Here is a 16,949-nt window from a genome sequence, read left to right on the forward strand (position 1 = left end):
CATGCAACACGTCTGTTTCTCCATAATAGCTACAGCCCAAGGCAGCAGCCTGCAGTTAACTGACCATGGCCACCAGCATCTTCAGGACCTCCTGCGTCCACACACAGTAAACACACCCCTATCCACCACAACACTAAACATTTGAAAGAAAACAAAACTGAGCCCTGTTGTCTTTTAAACATCAAACCTTTTTAAAATCACAAACGTTAGCTATTTGAAAACACAGAGCCTGTCACTGACTATGCTTTGTTGCACACTGGCAGATGAGGAAATGTGAGAATGGGTGCTCACATTACTGTATTCAGAACCATCTGACTGTGGCATTGCAGTGGGTTCTACACTGTGATACAAAATCTACAAGCTGCAGAGAATGAAAGCAATAATAAAAGAAAGGCTCATGTTGTCTTTTAGACAAGAATTTACATTACCGAACTTGTTAAACACACAACCACAAGCTGTTACATGGCAACTTCACTGGCCCCACTTCACTGCATGCTGGCAGACAAGACTGTGTTGCAGTGTAGTGGTTAAGGCATAGCATTTACTTTCAGGAGCAGCAAAGTTTGCATACCCCTTTAACCACCATGAGCTAGATTATTCATGGTTTCTTTTAAGTTACTTCAGGGTCAAAAGCCATTCAAAAGGTCCGTGGCCCATTCCTTTCCATGTCCTTCTCCAGCTAAGATAGGCCAGTCAGTGAAGCATCAAATGTGAACCCTACTCTCTTTACTGTTCCTTCTCTTTAATAAACTCCCCTGCCACTATCTGTCCCCTTACATTCATAAATACTTCATTACATTGTATTTTGTCATAATTTAAAAACATAAAAAATTATCTTGTCATTTCCACAAACACATATTGACAAACATTTCAGTAGTTTTACATTGTCCTCCTGCCCAAATAATTCACAGCAACAATAATTCTTAGTTCCCATCTGAGATGATGGTCCAGTGGTTGTATGCTGTCTTTGATGTATTACTGTAAAGTTTAACTGTAAATTATGAAGAGAGGAAAAAATATGTTATTAACTGCATCAAGTCTTTTCTAAAATCTAAAAATGTCTTAATAAAACTTATTATCTACATGTGTCTCACATATATTCTCACTTTGTTTCCATAAATTTGTACAGCGTCTCCTGTTGAAAAGGCAGCAAAAGAGGTTGCTGAGGCATTGGGAGGTGACACGAAGAAGACAGAATCAGAACTGCTAAACAAGCTGCTCTCACATTCGGCAGAAGTGAAGCAGGGTTCCTCTGGCCAACAAGAATCGAAACCAGCTCTTGATCTTAGGTAGAGAAATTTATTATTGGATAACATTAAAGCATTATATTGCAGTAAAAGAATTTGCTACCAGGTTTCAGTTACTTAAAACTAAATGACAGAATTTTTATAAAGGTCCTGACTGAGTTATAGGTACCAGCCTTGTACCTATCCTTTGTATTTGTTTTGATCAGTTTTAATTTTCTTCAGTGTTAATATTTTTTCAAATTTAAGTTTACACATTGCAGAATATGTTGAATCTAATTGTCAAAAGTTTGTGGCACAACTTGACTAGAAGAAGGGATCGGTTGGTAGGGCATGTGTTGAGACATCAAGGGATCACCAATTTATACTAAATTGGAGGGCAGCGTGGAGGGTAAAAATTGTAGAGGGACACCAAGAGATGAATACACTAAGCAGATTCAGAAGGATGTAGGTTGCAGTAGGTACTGGGAGATGAAGAAGCTTGCACAGGATAGAGTAGCATGGAGAGCTGCATCAAACCAGTCTCAGGACTGAAGACCACAACAACAATTGTCAAAAGGATAGAATGTAGGGTAAGGCAAATAAAAGACAACAGAACAGGGTTCCACGGTACAGAGAAACAAACTGTGGAAAGTAAATACAGTACTAACCTGACTATAGCAGATGTTGAAGGTGACCACCATTCATCCATTGGCACTATTGGTCCCTGGTCAGCAAGTTTCTGAAGGTGGATCAAAGATGGACTGCTCGAATCGATGCGATCTCATTTGGAATGTTCTGCTCTGTTCTTGAAGACTTTTAGAGTTTTGCAATAAACCGTATACTTGAGGGTTCCCCACACAAAATAATTACGCACTGATCGATCAGTGACCTCGGTTGCCAGCTAGGGCCGCGACCATACTGACCTCTGCTAACAGCACTGCCAGACGTGGAGATTGTGTAAATGTGCTCCAACGTTTGGCCAGCTGTATGGACAAATGCTCCATCCTGTTGAAAGTAACTGTAGGTCTTTTCGTTAGTGCTGCCACCAATGGTTTCAAAATGTTGCCAATGTAACACAGCATCTGATGAAAGAAAATGGGACCAATAATGTGGCATGCAGACACTGCACGCCAAACCCTAACCTTCTGGTCACAAAATGGTTTTTTGTGGAAGTTACGTGGATTCTCCGCTGCTCAAAACTCATGATTCTGTGAGGACACAGCCACTCAGGTGAAACCAGGCTTCATCGGACATAAAGAACAAATCCACACCGAAGCCATTCATTGTTATCTCGGTGAACAACCACAGACAAAACTGGAAGCACTGAGGGGGATCTGCTGGTTTTAATGCATGAACAACAGACACTCGATAGGGATGCATGTGCAGGTCCAGTGGAGTATTTGTTCTTGAACTGCAGCCACATTTTCTGGTGTGTGGACAGGTTTTGGAATGTTTTTTGACTTGGTCAAAACAAATCCTGTCTGACTACACTTTCAGACTAAGCATTGCATGGCGCTCTTTGTTGGCACTTTTTTGCCACCATAAAACTTCTCAGTAAACAACGGACCAAACTGTTCAGCAACTTCGTTGTTGCGTAACTTTCCACAGTCAGAACCTGCTGCTCTACTGTGAGTACCATCATCCCCTTTGCACTGCTCTGCTCACACTGACATAGCCCGCACTGTGCTCTGAACTGGTTTGGATAACAGGGTGGCCATATACGTTGTGTGGTTTATGCATATATTCACGTTAACATGTACCTCAATGTCTGGGTCACTTTTATTTGCCCCACACTATATAAAAATGCAGCAGTTGAAGCAGGCAAATACAGGCATCTAAAAATGAGATTGACAGGAAGTCCATAATGTCAAAGCTGAAACAGCTTCTAGACAGTTGCAAGGCTGCATAAGTAGGGAAAAGATAGATGCCACCTCTAGGAAAATTAAAGAAACCTTTGGAGAAAAAGAAAAACAGATGTATGAATATCAATAGCTCAGATAGCAAGCCAGTAGTAAGCATAGTAAAGAACACCAAAACGTGTAAAGAGTGTATGGAAAGGCTATACAATGGAAACAATGTATTGGCAATATTATATAAATGAAAGAGCAAGTACTGAGAGATATGACTCTGCTAGAAGAATTTGATGGCGTGCTGAAAGACCTAAGGTGTAACAAGGCCCCTGAAGTAGATGAAATTCCCTGAGAAGTACAGAGAACCATGGGAGAGCTGACCATGACAAAACTGCTCCACGTGGTACATGAGACAGTGAGGCACACTCAGATTCCAAGAAGAGAGTGATGTCAAATACTTGCCTGTGACCGGGATATTAGCCTGACAGTAGGCAGAATACAGCCTTTTTTCACCATGGCACTAGTAGGGGGGATGGATGGTGAGCCCAGTGCAAGGCTCCTTTTACCTCCACAAAAGATCCCCAGTACTCCTCTGATTGCAGGCTGAGTGAACCTGGGTCCTTCATAGACACTCTGGAATGAGGAAAAATCCCCATCTCCAGCCATGATTGAACCTGGGACCTCAAATGTTCTATCTGTTAGACACCACAACCCCCCCCCCCCCCCCCCCCCAGAAGAATGTAATAATTCCAGTTCCAAAGAAGGCAGATGCTTAACTGGTGTGAATAGTACCAAACTATCAGTTTAAAAAGTCTTGCTTGCAAAATACTGGCACAAATTATTTACACAAGAATGGAAAAACGTTTGGAAGCTGACCTCCGGGAAGATTAGTTTGATTTCCAGAAAAATATAGGAATGTGTGAGGCAGTACTGGCCCTACTACCTTTCTTAGAAGATAGATTTAAAAAATGCAAACCTACATTTATAGCATTTGCAGAATAAGTGAAGGCTTATGACAATTTTTATGGGAATAACCTCTTTGAAATTATGGAACCAGCAGGGATAAAAAAAAGAGAATGAAAGGTTATATGCAACTTAAGAATTGAAGGCTGTGATGTGGAAAGGAAGCAGGGGTTGAGAAGTGTATGTTGAACAAGTAGTAAAGGAATCCAAGGAGAAATTTGGAGAAGGAACTCAAGTTCAGGGAGAAGAAATAAAAACTGTAACATTTGCCAATGACATTGTAATTCTGTCAGGGACAGCAAAGGACTTGGAAGAGCAGTTGAACAGAAAGGATATCAATAAAATTAAAACAGGGTACTGGAATGTAGTCAAATTAAACCAGGCTGTGGTGAAGCAATTAGTCAGGAAATGAGACACTAAAAGTAGTAGATGAGTTTTGCAGTTTTGGCAGAAAAATAATTAATGAGCCAAAGTAGTCAAGCATACAGAATGCAGACTAGCTGTAGCACGAAAAGTAGTCATTTGGAGATGAGGAGGCTTGCACAGGTAGAGTAGTATTTAGACCTGCATCAAACAAGTTTATAGACTGGAGACTACAACAGCAGCAACAACAACATTTACTCCTGCATAAGTGCAATTACTGCCCTTCATGTTCTCCATCTCATACAGTAACAATAACAACAATAATACATACTGTGAAAACCACATTTTGCAAATGTGGAGATTATGGTATCAAGACAGAAAAGGTGGTTAACTGAGTTTCTAGCTTTAAAAGGGAGATTTTTAGTTGTGATGCAAACAGAGAGGAAGGAAAAGTTAGAGAGGCCTTATATGCAAGGCAAGGTGAAATTTGACAGGCTAATAGAGTGCAGGTTGTTGTGTTGGCACATGTAGCACAGTGACATATTCAGGTAAGAATGGTTTTGATCAAACAGTCCGTGGGTGTACTGTTGGTTCACAGTGTACAGCAGGCACAAAATTTTGGCAATCACATGTCGCCATTATCAGGTGTGCTGATGAACTGATCTGGGTGCACACTGCTGATACACACACCCTCTCCTTATGGGCCAATCAGTATGGGGTCTGAGCTAGATGCCCACGCATTGTTGGCCAAAGAGGCAATTGTATCACTCTTGCATGAATTCTCAGCTGCAGATGGAGTGGTTACATCTGCTCTGTCACAGCCAGGGCATCCCACAAGGTGTCACTGGCTGCAGTTGTCGACACAATTGCCTCTTCGCTCACCAACGAGCATGGGCCACATACAGAGTGGCTTGTGAGAGTAGGGGATTTATGTAGACTGCATTCCACCAGGAGGTCCATTCATTAGTGCATCTGATCGCCATAATATTAGTGAAGGTTTATAATGACTCACCTGCTTAATTTTTAACAGTTAAGAATATGCTGATGAATTTAATGTGTTCATAGCTGTAAAGATGATCAGCATGAAGGTCAGAAACTTGCAACCACATATGAAAGCAGTGGGGAAGCCGCAATTTGGTACTGAATGATCAGCAACTAAAGGTATGAAATAGCTGGTGCCATAGATAAGTCAGAAACGGGATTATGGTACATTTTACATGAAGAAGTCACTGTGAAAAAGCTTAGTGCAAGTTGAGTGGCACATTTGTTGAATGCTGACCACAACTCTCTTCACGGGCGGAAATTGTTCTCCAGAAAAATGTTGAATAAAGTGAATTGACTTCAAAGGAGGCTGTATCTGAAAGTAGATGAGTTTTTGGCCTAACATGGGCATGAACCTTTTTCCTTGCTTTTGTGTAACACTGTTCTATTGTTCCTCAGTTAAAGTCTCAAGGGGGGGGGGGGGGGGGGGGAGAGAGAGAGAGAGAGAGAGAGAGAGAGAGAGAGAGAGAGAGAGAGAGAGAGAGAGAGTTACAGTTGTAAAAGACATAGAGAATTCAGTGGATGAGACAACATAATGATAAATATTTATCTCAGAATATACAAAAACACATTTAATGTGTTCAAGTACACCCTGACTGAAAGGAAAATCCCAACACCAAAAAGAAGTTGAGTGAGATAAACGAAAGTTGGTAGATGGGTTTCTGCGTCAGGAAGATGGTGACTATTCAGATTTTATGGCAGTCACATAAGAGTGACACTAGTAGCGCCACTATGAGGGTTAAAATCAGATTTGCTTTAAACACACACTTTAACGGTTGTGAGGATTAGTTACCTTTTAGACTGGACGTGGTGAGTTGATGTTGCTAAAAATGCCTTTAAGGTGATGAAGACGCCGTTATCAACAGCTCACTGAGTTTGAGTGAGGTTGTGTAATAGGGCTCTGAGAAGCTGGAAGATCCTTACATGATATCGCAGAAAGACTTTCCAGGAATGTAGCCACAGTACTCAATTGCTGGCAGTGGTGATTATGGCAAGGTATGGTCACAATAAGGCTGGGCTCCAGATGGTCACAAAGCACTAGTGAGAGGGAAGACCATTGTGCGTGGCGTATGGCTGGGGGGTATCGTACTGTGTCCGCAGCAGTTGGCACCAACGTGACACAACAAACTTACAAATTGGTTACTCCAAGGACAGTTCTGAGACAGATGCGTGCAGCGTGCATTCAACCAACCCCAAACCATCACCATTTGCATCTTCAATGGTGTCAGGCAAGAGTTCATTGGAGGACAGAGTGGAAGCCTGTTGTATTTTCTGATGAAAACTGGTGCCAGTGATGATGATGTGTTGATTAGGAGGAGGTCAGGTGAGCGTCTGCAACCAACCTGTCTGCGTCCTAGACACACTAGACCTGTGCCAGGGAGTTATGGTCTCTGATGCATTTCGTACGACAGCAGGAGCACTCTTGTGATTGTCTCACTTACCCTGACTACCAATTTGTACAGCAGTCTGGTGATTTGAACTGTTGTGCTGCCGTTCATAAACAGCATTCCAGGGGGTGTTTTCCAACAGATATTACTGCATACCGCTGTTGCAACCCAACATGTTCTACAGAGTTTCAACATGTTGCATTGACCTGCTCGAATACGAGATCTGTCTCCTTTGGAACACATATGGGAAATCAGCAGATAAAAACACCAGCATGATCCACAACTAGCATTGACCGTCCTTGTATTGTCTGACCAAGTGCTGTGGTGTGGGACTCCTACAAACTGACTTCCAGCTCCTGTATGACGGAGTGCATGCACGTTTGCGCGCTTGCATTCAACATTCTCATGGTTACACCGATTATTAATGTACCGCTATTTCACATTTGCAATGGCTTTTCTCACACTTACATTAACCTGTGATGTTGCAGCTTTAATCACTTAAATGTGTTACCTGGACATAGGTACTCCTGAAACTTCATTACTTTACATTAATTTTTCATCAGTGTAGTTGAAAATATACTGAAATAATTTCCTGTGACAATATACGGAATCATTCTACTTTCGTACAATTATTTGTAAGTAACAATGACACTTTCCTGACAGTGAGCTCATAGCTGGAATGAAGATTGATAGAACAAAGAAACCTAGCCCACATGGTGCAGAAGAGACGAGCCGTGCACACCAGGTTAGGAGGATACTTGGGCAGCAGCCGCCACAACAGCCACCAGCAGAACCTCTTCGACGTACACGTGATACAGGCTTGACACAACCGTGAGTATGTAACATGTTTTTCTCCCAGTAAAATTAGATCTGAATTAATAGTACAGGGTAAAGAATTTTTATTAGAAGTTTAAAACCATTTGGTTGCAGGCCAGCATGCAATAATGTATCTAGGTTAGAAATACCTTCAAGTCAGTGCCTACACATAGTACTGCTTTCTGTGTAAGTCCAACTGGATTCAGAACCACAGCTCCATCTCAGCCTTGGACATATCTCTATTTCATTTTATCACCGGTGTTCGGCCAAGAGATATGTTGCCATTAATATCAATGTACTTACTACATGTAACACGAAGCTCTTCCCAATACATAGGCTGAATACTTCACAGCAATATGGACGGGTAAAATTGTGTCATATTGCAGATATTTCAGTAGGTAACCTCCCCATTGCAATTTAAATTCGTGGAGGTGGGGAGGCAGGGGGAGAGGGGCAGCCTGCATCAGTGTGAATAAGAGAGCATTCTGGTGCACACACTACACCTTGTGGACCCCAGGGCAACCTGCCAGTCAAAAATACCACCAGAATTTGATAGATAATACCCAGTAATAAACAAAGAAAGAATTGGCACTCGTTTGATCACTTTTTTTGCTTTTCCTGGGACCTAGGTGGAGCCATGCAAAATTTAAACAGAACCCTCCATCCCTGTTTATAAGGGCATATGCCATGTAATTTCAGTAGATTCGCCTAGAACATTGTTCTGATAGAAGTAGATGCAAAAAGCTTCTTACTGGTGTACTCCATGGGATGACCAGTATTGAGACAGTGAAATGAAATTGGAAATGTAAGGTCATTTGTAAGAAAGGTGAATGGCCGAATTCAGTTTATTGGGTGAATTCAAGGAAAGTTTTGCTCACCTATAAAAGAGACAGCATACAGAACATGTATGATCCATTCTAGATTACTGCTCAAGTGTTTGCAATCCCCTCCATGTCACCTTAAGGGAAGACATCAGAACAGTTTAGAGCCACATTGCTAGATTTGTTACCAGTACGTTCAACAACACATTAGTATCGTAGAAATAAAGTAGGAATTTCTGAAAAGAAGAAGGCATTCCTTTATGAAACACGATTAAGGAAGTTTCAAGAGCCAGCATTTGTAAAAGACTGCAGAATGACCCTCCTTCCTCTAACATATGTCATATAAGCACAGCTAAGACCAGGTAAGAAAAATCACAGCTCGTTGAGAAGCGTATAGACAGTAGCTTTTCCCTTGCTCCATCTGCGAGTGGAACAGGAAACAGAATGACCATACTCTGTTCATCATAAGAATAAGCCTGATGTAAACATTAAACCACCACGTATTCTTCGGCGTTTGTTTTAATCTCATTGGATTTCGTTTCATGTGGAGCGGAAGCCAAGCTGTGACCAGAACAGTCAAGTACGATCATAAGGATACGTTCTATGCTGTGTTACATGCACATAGACTGAGCAATAATGCAGGACAACAGCTCTACTGTTGCATTAATCTTGGACAACAATGGCCAGCAAGCGGTCAAACTAACCTGCAGTGATGTGAGAAGTTGCAGTAAAAAGAGACAAGAGAGAAATAATATTCGGAGAAACTCCAGGACTACCGTGCGCTTCTTAGGTGACCAGACAGAAAGCATGAATTGCACTCATTTTCACCATAGATTGTATTCTAATTACAAACAAGTGGGATGAAAATTTCTAACTTAAACATAGAGTAATTTTTCTGAGCGAGTTATGTAAAATACAAAACCATATCTCAGGGATTTCACAGTACTGTTGAACACTGAAGCCACTGAAGGTATTAATTACAGTCAGTTGTCTGGTAATCTCTTAGCTCCTTCCTTATCCAAATCCGAGAAACACATTTCAGTTCTGGAAGTGTCACCTGCTACGTTGATAATGAGCCTATCAACAAGAGAATCCACAAAGCCAACCAGGCACTGCATTGTCTCTTCTTCTTTTATGACGAGCCGTTCTATATCCCTCCAGCATTCGGCAGTAATACGAGGTGTATTCAAGTTCTAAGGCCTCCGATTTTTTTTTTTCTAATTAACTACTCACCCGAAATCGATGAAACTGGCGTTACTTCTCAACGTAATCGCCCTGCAGACATACACATTTTTCACAACGCTGACGCCACGATTCCATGGCAGCGGCGAAGGCTTCTTTAGGAGTCTGTTTTGACCACTGGAAAATCGCTGAGGCAATAGCAGCACGGCTGGTGAATGTGCGGCCACGGAGAGTGTCTTTCATTGATGGAAAAAGCCAAAAGTCACTAGGAGCCAGGTCAGGTGAGTAGGGAGCATGAGGAATCACTTCAAAGTTTTTATCACGAAGAAACTGTTGCGTAACGTTAGCTCGATGTGCGGGTGCGTTGTCTTGGTGAAACAGCACACGCGCAGCCCTTCCCAGACGTTTTTGTTGCAGTGCAGGAAGGAATTTGTTCTTCAAAACATTTTCGTAGGATGCACCTGTTACCGTAGTGCCCTTTGGAACGCAATGGGTAAGTATTACGCCCTCGCTGTCCCAGAACATGGACACCATCATTTTTTCAGCACTGGCGGCTACCCGAAATTTTTTTGGTGGCGGTGAATCTGTGTGCTTCCATTGAGCTGACTGGCGCTTTGTTTCTGGATAGAAAAATGGCATCCACATCTCATCCATTGTCACAACCGACGAAAAGAAAGTCCCATTCATGCTGTCGTTGCACGTCAACATTGCTTGGCAACATGCCACACGGGCAGCCATGTGGTCATCCGTCAGCATTCGTGGCACCCACCTGGGTGACACTTTTCGCATTTTCAGGTCGTCATGCAGGATTGTGTGCACAGAACCCACAGAAATGCCAACTCTGGAGGCGATCCCCCAAAACAATTCTCTCCACTTTCTCGATCATGTTGTCAGACCGGCTTGTGCGAGCCCGAGGTTGTTTCGGTTTGTTGTCACATGATGTTCTGCCTTCATTAAACTGTTGCACCCACGAACGCACTTTCGACACATCCATAACTCCATCACCACGTCTCCTTCAACTGCCGATGAATTTAAATTGGTTTCACACCACGCAAATTCAGAAAACGAACGATTGCACGCTGTTCAAGCAAGGAAAACGTCACCATTTTAAGTATTTAAAACAGCTCTCATTCTCGCCGCTGGTGGTAAAATTCCATCTGCCGTACGGTGCTGCCATCTCTGGGACGTATTGACAATGAACGCGGCCTCATTTTAAAACAATGCGCATGTTTCTATCTCTTTCCAGTCCGGAGAAAAAAAATCGGAGGCCTTAGAACTTGAATGCACCTCGTATGTGAGCAAGCTGCGTGCATTAGTTCCAGTACGTCTGGTAGCTTAACAGCTTCTCAGGCCAAATCCCACAGATCGTTTCCAGATCAGTTCTGTTAGGTTAATATTGTACGGCGGCCGAACTTCCCCGCAAGGGGCCTCCCGGCCAACAATGCCATACGATCATTTCATTTTGTAATGGTACAGTAGCAAATGTAAAGATGCAGCATTTGTGTGATGTATCTACCTCTGTGGTATAAAACGATGACCATAGTCCAAATAAAGAGAATTTGATTTTTCATTTTTGCCTTAAAAATTAAATTTTTTTTTATTTTTTTTATTTTTATTTTTTTTATTTTTTTTCTTAATTTAAGCAACTTTTATGAACAGTCTTGAATAAAACGTCGATAATTAAGAATTTTGTATTTGAAATGAAAACAGGAATTTCACGTCCAATATTTAATTATAAACAAGAAGATGTGCATTATTCATAAAAAATGATGATGAGATGTAGGTATTTCAAATCGAATGAGGAAAAAAAAGATGATACAAGGAAGATTTGAACCAACAAACCATTAACTGCAATTTGTTATCATTGTGTTACACTACCGACTGCACTACATGTACCATGTTGGTTCATAAACCAACTGTATTGCATACAGTCGCTGGGTAAACTTCAGAGCCAATTATCTCTGTAAATTTATGAAAAACATTAAGAACAGGTTTATTCTTACAATGAATGTATTATAACAGTGTGTATGCTGACATTGAAATATTGTTTATTTCTATTACTTTCACTTATATGTCTCATTCAGTTTTAATGGTTGCCTTATAATGTCATCTGCATTTTATGTGTAATATGTTGTATGTAAAATCTGTGACTTTGCACCTGATTTGAGATAGTACACAGCAGTTGTTGTTTTTCATGAAACAGTTGATTATTACAGGCGTGTGGAACGTGTTGACCTCTTTGGAGCTGAGCCTTTGGGAATCTTCAAAGTAGATGCAACCAAAACAGCTCAACCGAGCTTTGATTTGGAAACATGGACAAAACTGCAACAGCGAGAACTGAGACTTGCTGTGCTGCACCCACCAAAGAACATTTTTGAGGAAATGATCCTGTGGACAGAACAAGGCAAACTTTGGAAATTTCCAGTTGACAATGAGCAAGGTATCAACATGTATCACCTCCTCTGTAATGCTGTTTTATCCCTGCGTAATGTTTTTTGTCTTGCTCCCCCTCCCCTTTCCAATAACATAATTTCTAAAAATATATCTGTTTGGCTGTGATTTTTCTTTTATGATAGCTATTCCACTGATGATTAACCCAAATATGCATAATACTTTCAAAATGTAACTGGAAGCCATAAAGGATCTGAAGATAATAGAAATGTTTTACTGCTTTGGAATTGTTTTACAAGTGTTTGCCTTTGCTGAGTCTAGCAATTGAGTAATGTGAATTGTGTCTCATTACTAGCATATTAATTTATGAAAGTTTTATTGACAGTGCGCCATCATGCGGCAGCTGATTTCTGCTCTTTGTTCTCCTTCATTATTGACAAGGAACGACAACAGTGTAGAATTCCATCTCTTAGCCACCCAACTCCTCCAGAACACACACACTTTTTTTCCTGTTTCCATCCTGATTTGTATCAATGAATACAAAGAATTAGCTGGAGCAGAAAATGGTTACAACACTTTCAAACGCACTATACTGGCAGCAGAATTTGTCTGAATTTCTGTGGCCTAGTCCTCCATAGTATATCTTTAATTTTTGTATACAAACAAATCTTTACGAAGAATTATAAATTATGTTGCAGAAAACATGTAATATAGGTTATGGACTGATAAGGCAGTAATACTCATTGCTGGGGATGATAGGAATTTACACAATCTGATTTACTATCTTCTCCTGTATTGGCTGTAGAGAGTCTTGATAAATAAAATTATTTTTTGGTTTCAGGACTGGAAGATGAAGCAAAAGTACCATTTACAGACCATGTTTTTCTGGAGCATTACCTGGAACCATGGTGTCCAAAGAGGGGTCCTATACGTCACTTTATGGAACTTGTATGTGTTGGACTGTCCAAGAACAGTTTTGTAACTGCTGAAGAGAAACGTAAACACATTGAATGGTACCGAGACTACTTTGCCAGCAAAAAGGACCTCCTTGAAGAAGTTGGTGCTCTTGGGTGAAGATCTATGTTCAGAAGTATTTTTACACTCGATATTCTGTTACAGAAATTATAATAAACAATCTTAATTAAAGATAGATTAAAAAAGCAATGGCTTTTCTATAAATGTATATTTAGATTATTTTTGAAACTTATTTTCTGTTTAGAAGAATTTCTGTATCCCAAATTACTTCAGGGAACACTCTTAAGAAGTAGGAAAGAATACTAAACAATTACAAACAGCAGCTGCCAAAGCCAATGTTGGTTTTAACACCATGCTTGCTAGCCATGGGCTTAGCCACAGATAATAATCACACTGACAGAGAAAATCCTAGTTTTGACTGGAGATCAACCCTTCAATCTTTAGATTATGCACTGACTCAACTAAGCCACAAATGAAAATGGTAAAAATAAATAACATTTTATTTAGTGAAATTGTATTTTGTGTGTGATGTAATAATCTCCATGTGCTAGAGGTCTGTGCAAGTTACAAAATGGCTGTGCAGAGAGGGGTGGAAAATACTTTGTGATGTTGCCAGTATGTGGTCTCTGTCTCTGTGCCACACCACATGCTGCACCTGTACTCTCCCCTGGCAACTGGGTTGCTCTACATGGGGGCAGTTGTTTCTACTTCTGAGAATCTTTCTTAAAATTTGTACACTTACTAAACTATAGTTTTGCTCGTTAACATTTGCTTTACATCAGTGTGCGATTTGCAGGGGGGGATGGGGGGGGGGATTTCCCCCCCTCTGCATCAGACCATCCCCTCCTCTGGTTTTAGTTTATGCATCCCAACCTGGGATGTTTATTTCCCAAGCACTGGAGTAAAACTTTACAGATGACAGATGACAAAATGGTAGATATCGAAATAGACGACAGAGGGATAGAGAAACAATTAAAATCGCTCAAAAGGCCGCTGGACCTAATGGGATACCAGTTCTATTTTACACAGAGTACACGAAGGAACTTGCCCACCTTCTTGCAGCGGTGTCCCGTAGGTCTCTAGAAGAGCGTAGCATTCCAAAGGATTGGAAAAGGGCACAGGTCATCCCCGTTTTCAAGAAGGGATGTCGAACAGATGTGCATAACTATAGACCTATATCTCTAACGTCGATCAGTTGTAGAATTTTGGAACACATATTATGTTCGAGTATAATGACTTTCCTGGAGACTAGAAATCTACTCTGTAGGAATCAGCATGGGTTTCGAAAAAGACAGTCGTGTGAAACCCAGCTCGCGCTATTCGTCCACGAGACTCAGACGGCCATAGACACGGGTTCACAGGTAGATGCCATGTTTCTTGACTTCCGCAAGGCGTTCGATACAGTTCCCCACAGTCGTTTAATGAACAAAGTAAGAGCATATGGACTATCAGACCAATTGTGTGATTGGATTGAGGAGTTCCTAGATAACAGAACGCAGCATGTCATTCTCAATGGAGAGAAGTCTTCCGAAGTAAGAGTGATTTCAAGTGTGCCACAGGGGAGTCTCATGGGACCGTTGCTGTTCACAATATACATAAATGACCTGGTGGATGACATCAGAAGTTCACTGAGGCTTTTTGCAGATGATGCTGTGGTGTATCGAGAGATTGTAACAATGGAAAATTGTACTGAAATGCAGAAGGATCTGCAGCAAATTGACGCATGGTGCAGGGAATGGCAATTCAATCTCAATGTAGACAAGTGTAATGTGCTGCGAATACATAGAAAGATAGATCCCTTATCATTTAGCTACAATATAGCAGGTCAGCAACTGGAAGCAGTTAAATCCATAAATTATCTGGGAGTACGCATTAGGAGTGATTTAAAATGGAATGATCATATAAAGTTGATCGTCGGTAAAGCAGATGCCAGACTGAGATTCATTGGAAGAATCCTAAGGAAATGCAATCCGAAAACAAAGGAAGTAGGTTACAGTACGCTTGTTCGCCCACTGCTTGAATACTGCTCAGTGGTGTGGGATCCGTACCAGATAGGGCTAATAGAAGAGATAGAGAAGATCCAATGGAGAGCAGCGCGATTCGTTACAGGATCATTTAGTAATCGCGAAAGCGTTACGGAGATGATAGATAAACTCCAGTGGAAGACTCTGCAGGAGAGACGCTCAGTAGCTCGGTACAGGCTTTTGTTAAAGTTTCGAGAACATACCTTCACCGAAGAGTCCAGCAGTATGTTGCTCCCTCCTACGTATATCTCGCGAAGAGACCATGAGGATAAAATCAGAGATATTAGAGTCCACACAGAAGCATACAGACAATCCTTCTTTCCACGAACAATACGAGACTGGAATAGAAGGGAGAACCGATAGAGGTACTCAGGGTACCCTCCGCCACACACCGTCAGGTGGCTTCCGGAGTATGGATGTAGATGTAGATATAATTTAAATTTGTGGAGCCGAACACTGAAAGTTTACTATTAATACTATTAATATCTATGCTTATTAATTTTGAAAAAGTGTTATGTAGTAGTTAAGCATTTCAAAACATTTAGAACTAAATGACTAGACGACACACGCCACATTTCCGTAGCATGCCACAATGTTGCAAGACGTCGCCCCAGCATAAACGAGGCTTTAGAGCCAGGTCTGTATTGTATGGTGGATGTGATGTGTTGCGTACGAAACTAAAACCTGCAATCAAGTCCAAACGTCGTGGAAAACTGTGAAGAGGCGTCATCGTGCAACAAGATAACGCTCGCCCACATTCTGCCAAACGGACAGCCAACGCAATGAAGGAGTTGAGATTCGAGGTTCTGGAACATCCACCATACAGTCCAGACCTGGCTCAAAGCGATTTTCACATGTTTGGACCGTTAACAGAAGCACTACAGGGAAGAAGATTTGAAAGTGATGAAGACGTCATTTCTGCGATGCAAAATTGGTTACAGATGCAACCGATAAACGTATTTTCTGATGAAATAAAAAACCTCGTAAAATGTCGGGAAAACTGCATTGAAGTCTAGGGAGGTTACGTAGAAAAATAACGCATGTTTCAGTTTTCTATCGTCAGAATAAGTACAGCTTTTCACAAATGTGCCTTTACTTTTTGAACTCCCCTCGTATACCTGTATGTAGATGATTTTGTAAATAAGCTTTACCCATAATGTACTTTTAAAGATATAACAAGGGATGGCTTTTCTGATAGTGCATACTCGTGAATAGTGAGTTTCGCCATTAACATCTATTTATAAGTAACTGATTAACCATGGGTAACGCCACGGTCCAAGCTAGTAACATATATAATTATACTAACCCCCTAAGACATCCCCCCCCCCACTGGTAAAATCACAAATCGCATACTGCTTTACATCACCCAGAATGAACCTCCAATGTATTACACTCACCATACTGCATGAAGACAAAAATCGATTCTTAATGTTTTTCGTGCATACCAAAGCACACACTACAAACAAATGTGGCAGAATGACACACAATGTGGTACAGTGTCCCAGTACCTGGGTTCTTATCTGCACATCATTCTGTGTAAACAGGGATTTTCTGTATAAACACAAACATCATTTCCATTACAGTGACTCCTCTTCGTGTCCTCTTCCCAGTTCTTCTTTAATTTCATCAATTTTTCTATTGTTGTGTCTATCTTCTCCCTACGAGACTGAGACAAAGCATTTATTTTTACCACATTCTTCACGATGAGGAAGTTAGTACCTTTTAAAATAAGCAGTATGTCATTGCTGTCCTCATAATATTAAGATATTTAAGACAATTATTTAGTGTGTACTTACCCAAAATGATATCTGGCTCTGTCTGTGCCTTCACCCCTCCTAATTTACAAAAAATGGTTCAAATGGCTCTGAGCACTATTGGACTTAACATCTGAGGTCATCAGTCCCCTAGA

General features: G+C 41.1%; 1 protein-coding gene across 2 annotated transcripts in view; it reads left to right on the plus strand.

Moving 5' to 3' along the window:
- The window catches only part of LOC126242133 (28S ribosomal protein S31, mitochondrial), a 48,574-nt gene extending 35,350 nt beyond the window's left edge, over positions 1-13,224 (plus strand). For both annotated transcript variants that reach the window (XM_049948065.1, XM_049948064.1), the window contains 4 exons: positions 1,130-1,289; positions 7,495-7,662; positions 11,867-12,090; positions 12,883-13,224. In XM_049948065.1, the coding sequence (XP_049804022.1) occupies positions 1,130-1,289; positions 7,495-7,662; positions 11,867-12,090; positions 12,883-13,115 (785 nt within the window). In that variant the 3' untranslated portion in view covers positions 13,116-13,224. The remainder of the gene's footprint in view (positions 1-1,129; positions 1,290-7,494; positions 7,663-11,866; positions 12,091-12,882) is intronic.
- Positions 13,225-16,949: the final 3,725 nt, after the last annotated feature.

This window comes from Schistocerca nitens, chromosome 1 (assembly GCF_023898315.1).
Source record: "Schistocerca nitens isolate TAMUIC-IGC-003100 chromosome 1, iqSchNite1.1, whole genome shotgun sequence".
NCBI lineage: Eukaryota > Metazoa > Arthropoda > Insecta > Orthoptera > Acrididae > Schistocerca > Schistocerca nitens.